We start from the raw sequence: 8,799 nt of genomic DNA, 5'->3' as shown, positions 1-8,799 counted from the left end.
CCACTTGCTTCAGATTGTTGTATGTTGTACAAATATGTATATACTGTTAAGCCAATGTTGCGTATGTTTAGGTTAAGTATGGTTAAGGGTAAATTATAGAAAGCTGAATATTTTGTTAAGGAATTTATGGTACTTTATTATACACAACAAAAACTCGCATCCTTTGTCTACCCTTTTATAGTCCGATTGTCTTTGTTTGTTTAATTTTTTTTTATTGTTGTTGCCTGTTGGGATCTGGGTTGACTTTTAACTATATTCTAAATCCCCAACTCATAACATAGTCTATATCTAACACTGTTTGGCTCAGGATTCTGGGGTCGTATCTTCGGCGTTGGAAGTCAAATCCAATTTCTGCAAGTACAACGGAATCCGATATAAACATATTGAAGGTCAATGGTGAATTAATAAAAAATATATATACTGTATTTGTGAGCGATCGAAGCACATGCTGAACAGTCTTATCATTCAATGAACTAATTAAAACTACGACCAGCATCTATTGCGTAGGCAATATATCATTAAAGAGTTCAAGAAAATAAGTAGAAATCTATATTATGAGGGATAAAACGGTAAGATTGAAATATTCCGTGAAGATAAATACGGGTAACCATATTACAAGTTATCTGATGGATTAATAAATAAATCTTTGAGAAATATAACTGAGAATATTTCACAAGAAGGGAAACAAAATGTTTTATTTAAAATATCTAAGAATCCTCTGCAGGGATTTCACAAGTTAAGGATATAGCTGTCAGGCCCTCATCCTTAGACACTGACCATTAGTCATCGAAGTTGTTTATATTTTCTTAATAATTACATGTTTTGAAATTACAAAATAAAATATCCTTCCGACAAGAGACAGTATTTTGATAAGAGTACCATTGTAACAGTTTTTGCCTCTGTGAATATCTCTAAATAGTTATCAATAAGAGTAGTAAGTTTTAGAAACTTAATGTACCTATTTTAGACTTACAGTTCGTTGAAAAGATCTAACTAGTACCTTCTTTGTAGTCAGCAGTAATGCGGTTGTATTATTTTTTTTTTGTGTTGCAGTATGGAAGGTACACGCTGTTGCAGCATTATGGTACACTCCCACATTGCCTTGTATCAAATTCACCCCTCCACCAGAATGCCTATTCACTACCCACCAGCCCCTCAGGCCACCAAACACTACTTGCCACCCACTGCTCACTCGTATGCCTTTACCACACTGGTGTCAGGTGACAACAGACAGTAAGTGGTCCGGCGTTTCACCCAAATAATAACCACCGATTACAGACACTTATGCTCCACAGAGAACATGCATGGTCTCTCCACGGTCTTAGGTCTGTTAGATGGCGAAGCATTTTTGTGTACGGGATGGTCTTGCTTTTTGGTTAATAGAGTTTGGATGGGTGGCAATCGCTGACGTACTAATCTCATATCCAAGAATATGAATATGGATTGATATGGTGAGTGTATATAAATTATTTTGAAATTCCAGTGAAAGAGTGCAAATGGTTAATATCTAGATAGAAGTAGGTTTAATTCGTACTGTACAATTTAGCATACATATGGTTGTTTTGAATAAACTAATTAAGGTTTCAGAATTTTTAAGTATACCTCCCTGTGAAATCAGATGACTTCATGAGTGTGGAAAGAAAAATTCCTTGCATGTATTAAGGATTCATTTAGGTAATATTAGAATATGATATTGCTATATATAATATTTGTATACAGTATATCAATTATTGACCAATCTAAGGACATAGCAAAGGCTCGTTTCCAGAGACTGATATCACCCTTTAGTTATATAAAGTGGTAGTTGATTATATGAATAATGATAGTGCAATCTGAAAGATTGTAGAAATTTGCCTAGAATCCCAGAACTCACTACAGTAGAGCCTAACTTTTCCGTCACAAAGGAAAAGTGCGTTAATTAATAATTTATTAATACGGTACCTGCTAATGCAATAAGATCAGATAAAGGATAAGTAAGCTAAGGGGTATGTTACCACAATGTTCTAATAATTGCTCCTCTTCTGTCTTATCTGAAGGCAATCTAGAAATCCAATGTAATCATTGAGGTTTCATCTCACTGATTGGCTATTTAGTGAATATATAATTATTATATTGTCATGTTTAGAATTTACTGTTAAAGAGTGATTTACTAAACTGTCCATATATTATTATTTGTGAGCTTTATGATTACTGTTTTGTTTTGTATAGATTTTTCATATATATATATATATATATATATATATATATATATATATATATATGTATATATATATATATATATATATATATATATATATATATATATATATGTATATATATATATATATATATATATATATATATATATATATATATATATATATATATATATATATATATATATATATATATATATATATATATATATTTTTTGTAGATCCACAATGGAAACGTAGATAAGATAAATCTCGATAAATTCACAGAGGAAAAAGGGAAACAATGGAAGACCTTAGCTTTTGACTTTATTCAAGAAATCATGTTTTGTAAGGTCACCCTGTGTACATACAGTAAGCCTCTCTCAGTCCTTGTAATCCAGATGCCTCTGAAGATGTCTTGAATAAAAACGAAAGCTAAGGTGCTCCATTGTTTCCCTTTTTCTTGTGTAATTTTATATATATATATATATATATATATATATATATATATATATATATATATATATATATATATTAAATCATCAGGATTGGGAGAGGAGGTATTTAGCTTAACATGGTCGCCATTTGCTTGCTGTGTTGGGGATCTGGTGACGATAACTATATTCTCCTAAATCCCCAACTCTAACAAATGGCGACCGTGACAGGACACGACTTTGGGTACCATATTCCTTCCTCCCTTTGTTACTACTATTGTTAATTATTCCTCCCAGTCACTTCTGTTCACAATTGCTTTACGGTGGTTTAAAGTTTTCCTTCATATGTGTGTGCATATATTGGTATTATCGTACAGTAAGAGTGACAGACGTAGGCTATTAGGTTCCAAGTGTCATAAGGCTTACCTGTTATTACACGTGGCAGTCGTGTAGTAAGCCTTATCGAGTGTAGGGAAGAATCCGGATCTGTTTAATGCCGTACCCTCACTCCAGAGTAGGCTGTTCCATAGTCACTAGTTTACGGTGAAGTGATATCTTGGGACGCCCTGCTCTACCAGGACCCCATATTTATAAAGCCTCAATTATTGTTCTTCTCATTATCTCATTCAGGGTCAATCATACCATTTATCAGGGTTGTTAATCCGGATCTTAATATTAATGCCGTAATACGCCCTTCCTCTTTAAAGTATCTCGGGGTTGTTAATCCGGATCTTTATATAAATGCCGTAATACGCCCTTCCTCTTTAAAGTATCTCGGGGTTGTTAATCCGGATCTTTATATAAATGCCGTAATACGCCCTTCCTCTTTCAAGTATCTCGGGGTTGTTAATCCGGATCTTTATATAAATGCCGTAATACGCCCTTCCTCTTTCAAGTCTCTCGGGGTTGTTAATCCGGATCTTTATATAAATGCCGTAATACGCCCTTCCTCTTTCAAGTATCTCAGGGTTGTTAATCCGGATCTTTATATTAATGCCGTAATACGCACTTCCTGTTTACTCAAGGGTTGTTAATCCGGATCTTTATATAAAATGCCGTAATACACCCTTCCTCTTTCAAGTCTCTTATCCTTATCTAAGGATCTTATCAGAAGGACAATATTTATAAGTGTAATTTCCCTAGGTATAACTTGGGTAGTTTCTGGGACTTTCTGGTTATCCACTGCCGTGATATTTTCTAGGGTAATCCACTTATCTTATCTTTTGACCATTAATTAAGTTATCTAGGTTTTCTTAATGGCCACCTCAGGATTTGTTAAACTTGGTAGTCCTGGAGGAATGGAAGAGCAAGATACCATTTTACATCTTGAAGCATGTGGAGGAGCGTGGAGAGGTTAATTTAGGACGTGCGGCTGAGCTGGCTGATGAGTACGCCTTGCTGGTGGAGTCACTGTGCCGTAGGGAACGTGGTACTTTCCGGCATGTTAGGTCCTCCTCTGATGATAACCTTGGGGACGTGAGTGGTAGGTCGAAAGGTCCCACACCTACCCCTCCTGATGCAACCAAGTTTACTTGTTCTTACTGTAAAAACCCAGGCCATACGATCCAGACTTGTAAACACCCAAAGTGTCGAATTGCTAAAAGTAGTTCCCTGGATCCCAAATCCAAACCAATAGCAACCACCAATGTGGAAAGGCCCCATCAGGATCTCTTCTCTTCATTCACCTATGAGGGAAAAATTTCAATCATAGAGGGGTCTCGTTCTTTCCCTATTCGTATACTACGTGATACGGGCGCAGCACAATCTATCCTCCTGTTTAACGTCATTCCTGATATATCTACCGCATTTACTAACGAGAGTGTTCTAATTTCAGATCTCTCATCCCATTCTTCCTATCCCTTAGCTAAAGTGCACCTCCAATGTCCCTTGATTACTGGGGAAGTGCAAATAGCCATTAGGAAAGACCCAATGCCTGTGTGCGGCATTCATTTATTATTGGGTAATGACTTGGTAGGAGATCTAGTGGTTCCTAACATAAAGACAGTCGACTCTCCCTTACCTGTCAACTCCACCACTGACCTTGAAGAAACTATTCCTCACCTTTTCCCATCTTGTGCTGTCACCCGGTCACAGAGTGTGCGAAATGGGCCCTCTTCATCTAAAACCACCTCCAATATCTTCCTACCCAGTGAAGATCTGTACAATAAAACCATTAGTAAGGATGAGCTCATTACAGCCCAACAATCTGATCCATCTTTGTTCAACCAGGTGATCACCTCCTTCGCGCCCGCGCTACGGAGGTCTTTGGAGGGGGGGTGTGTTACGAACCCCTCCACCCAGCACTACGAACCACGCCATCTATTGTCCCGATCTACCTACCCAGCACCACGAGCAACGCCATCTAGGGACGAGACACGAGTATGACTCGTCTTAGTTACCACTCCGGGGTTTCTCTTCTCCATATCCTGGTTGTTGCGTCACCTCCTCAAAGTCTTCTTTGTCAGCTCCAATTCGAGGAGAGAGGACTTGGCTCTGGGAAGTGACCACAGGATCATCTATCCTCTAAACCTACGGTGCAGTGACTACCTACCGTCTTCTACAATACTCAGCCTTACTCGTCAGCCATCTCAGCTCCTCACTTAAGTATTTGTATCTTGTATTGCCTCCCCCACATCCACTTGCTTCAAAATGGTTTATGTTTTATTAATATGTATATACTGTTAATGTTTAGGTTAAGTTTGGTTAAGGGTAATTTATAAGCTGAATATTTTGTTAAGGAATTTATGGTACTTTATTATACACAACGAAAACTCGCATCCTTTGTCTACCCTTTTATAGTCCGATTGTCTTTGTTTTTTTATTGTTGTTACCTGTTGGGATCTGGGTAGATTTTTAACTATATTCTAAATCCCCTAACTCGTAACAATATATATATATATATATATATATATATATATATATATATATATATATATATATATATATATATATATATATATATATATATATATATATATATATATATATATATATATATATATATATGTACTAGAGGATGAGCCGCCCTCCGGGAGGCTCCACATTGTCTCACTGTTTAGTCTGCAAAACTTCTTCTTTCATCAATAGTTCATTAACTGTGTATGTAAGTTCCACTATGTTTATCACTACAACGGTACAGCAAAGTATATTTTTTTAACATTAAACTGTTATTTTATTGTCTAATCATCACTACATATAACACCACCCATCATCACTACGTATAACATCATCCATCATCACTACATATAACATCATCCTTCATCACTACATATAACTCCATCCATCATCACTACATATAACACCACCCATCATCACTACATATAACAACATCCATCATCACTATATATAACATCATCCATCATCACTACATATAACATCATTCATCATTACTACATATAACACCATCCATCATCACTACATATAACATCATCATCCATCATCACTACAGATCGGTAAAGTAGTTTCCGAGATTCTCGTGCGGACACACACACACAAACACACACGCAAACACACACACATACATACTTCTTTGTTTTATATATATATATATATATATATATATATATATATATATATATATATATATATATATATATATATATATATATATATATATATATATATGCAAGTAAATCACTGTAGATGCATGAGTTTTTAAATGCCACATTGACGTTCTAGGTTTTTAGTTGTGAAGGAATGTGTGAGAAATTGATGAGGAATACAAATATATATATAATATTGGCTCAAACCTTAAATACCCTAGATCTTTCATAGACAAATGCCTAAACATTACTAAGAAAACATTTTATAGAACTGATCCCAAGCCCACCCATGACCATAAGAACATCTTAATATTACCATTTCACAAAAATTTCTCACACATTCCTTCACAACTAAAAACCTGGAACGTCAATGCGGCATTTAAAAACTCATGCACTGTTAAACAAATGTTAATCAAGAACTCCCCCAACAACACAATTGGTTGCATTTATATAGTTCCTTGCAAGGAATGTAATATGTTTTACCTAGGCCAGACAGGTAAAGATCTTGCAACTAGAATTAAACAACACAAATACAGTGTTAGGACAGGCCAGGAATCCAATGCTCTGTTTGTTCATTTGAGGGATAACAAGCATTGCATTGACTGGGATAATGCCTCCTCAATATTACCATGTAATTCAATTGATAGTAGGAACATCATAGAATCTAGTCTTATTAAACATACCGAAGCATTCAACATGAATTTGAGTAATGGCCTGTACAAGCTGGACAATTTTGTAATTAAGAACATTTGTTACCAGGTGAGAAGGTCGGGTCACCTTACCATCTGACCTGACCACCAACCGTTGTGTGCTATTTAAAGATTAGTAGGGTCATTACCTATATATATATATATATATATATATATATATATATATATATATATATATATATATATATATATATATATATATATATATATATATATATATATATATATATATATATATATATATATATATATATATATATATATATATTTATATATATATATATATATATATATATATATATATATATATATATATATATATATATATGTATATATATATATATGCAAGTAAATCACTGTAGGTGCGCATGATCTAGGTATATGCTGATAACCACAAGGATAGAAGAAAACACGAAGTTCCCAAGCGCTTTCCTGTAATTTACATCTTCGATCGATGGATGAAGTAAAGTATGAAGAAATCTTGATGCAGGTGCGTAGATTGGTGGTGCGGGAACTGGACTTGAAGAATAATGGTGGAATTTGGAGGGACTTGGGGTTGGTGGATAGTGCAGAAGAAAAGCGAGAAAATTGGAAAATAGTAGTAGAATGCTAGGTCTTGGGGCTCAACCCAAGTGCTTCTGTTTTCTCATGTTTGTGTTTCAGCTAATTTTCGTCTTCGGTATTATATTTATGTCAGGTGTTTGTATGTTTAGCAAACAGACAGGGGTGAGTACAGACTAAGGAGAAGTACAAAACAAGGTATATATATACAGAGGAGGGTGAGATCAGGTACACAATGGTCAGGTATTAGGTAATGACCCTACTAATTTTTATATAGCACCGCAACGGTCGGTAGTCAGGTCAAAGGGTAAGGTGACCTAACCTTCTCACCTGGTTACAAATCTTCTAAATTACAAAATTGTCCAGTTTATACATGCCACTACTCAAATTCATGTTGAATGCTTCGGTATGTTTAATGAGACTAGATTCTATGATGTTCCTCCTGTCAATTGAATTACAAGGTAATATTGAGGAGGCATTATCCCAGTCAATGCAATGCTTGTTATCCCTCAAATGAACAAACAGAGCATTGGATTCCTGGCCTGTCCTAACACTATATTTATGTTGTTTAAGTCTAGTTACAAGATCTTTACCTGTCTGGCCTAAGTAAAACATATTACATTCCTTGCAAGGACCTTTATAAATGCAACCAATTGTGTTGTTAGGGGAGTTATTGATTAACATTTGTTTAACAGTGCATGAGTTTTTAAATGCCACATTGACGTTCCAGGTTTTTAGTTGTAAAGGAATTTGAGAGAAATTTTTTTGAAATGGTAATACTAAGAGATTCTTATGGTCATGGGTGGGCTTGGGATCAGTTCTATAAAAAGATTTCTTAGTAATGTTCAGGCATTTGTCTATGAAAGATCTAGGGTATTTAAGGTTTGAGCCAATATTATAGATATATTTATATTCCTCATCAATGAATTCCGGGCTGCAAATTCTCAAAGCACGTAAAAACATTGTTGAAAATACTGACTGTTTGACTCTATTATGGTGGGCAGAATAATAATGAATGTATGAACACACATTAGTAGGTTTTCTATAAATACTGAACTTTAAAGTGTTACTTATTCTGTGTATCAGACAGTCTAGGAATGGCAATTTACAGTCATGCTCTAATTCCACAGTGAATTTGATCGAGGGAGTTAAGTTGTTAAGTTGTGGCAGGAAAGCTTTTAGGTTCTCATTACATCGCCAGAGACATAATACATCATCAACATATCTAAACCAGACTGCTGAAGGTGGTAAAATATTCCATTGGCTTGCATCTTTGGAGACGAATCCAGAATCCAGGAGCGTGGTTTGAAAGAAGCAGTTAGTATTTGTGGATGCAAGGTTTTTAAGCTCCAGTGATGGAATTTCCTCTTCTCTCACT

The 8,799-nt window shown here is 35.2% G+C and overlaps 1 protein-coding gene across 1 annotated transcript in view; it reads right to left on the bottom strand.

The window, feature by feature from the left end:
• Positions 1 to 251: 251 nt before the first annotated feature.
• The window catches only part of LOC121868981 (organic cation transporter protein-like), a 286,571-nt gene continuing 278,023 nt past the window's right edge, over positions 252 to 8,799 (bottom strand). The window contains exon 13 of the mRNA XM_042370028.1: positions 252 to 351. Within this exon, the coding sequence (XP_042225962.1) occupies positions 339 to 351 (13 nt within the window). The 3' untranslated portion in view covers positions 252 to 338. The remainder of the gene's footprint in view (positions 352 to 8,799) is intronic.

This window comes from Homarus americanus, unplaced genomic scaffold (assembly GCF_018991925.1).
Source record: "Homarus americanus isolate GMGI-L3 unplaced genomic scaffold, GMGI_Hamer_2.0 scaffold24694, whole genome shotgun sequence".
Classification (NCBI taxonomy): domain Eukaryota; kingdom Metazoa; phylum Arthropoda; class Malacostraca; order Decapoda; family Nephropidae; genus Homarus; species Homarus americanus.
Note: the sequence above shows the minus strand (reverse complement) of the source record. Positions and strands in the feature narration are given on the sequence as shown.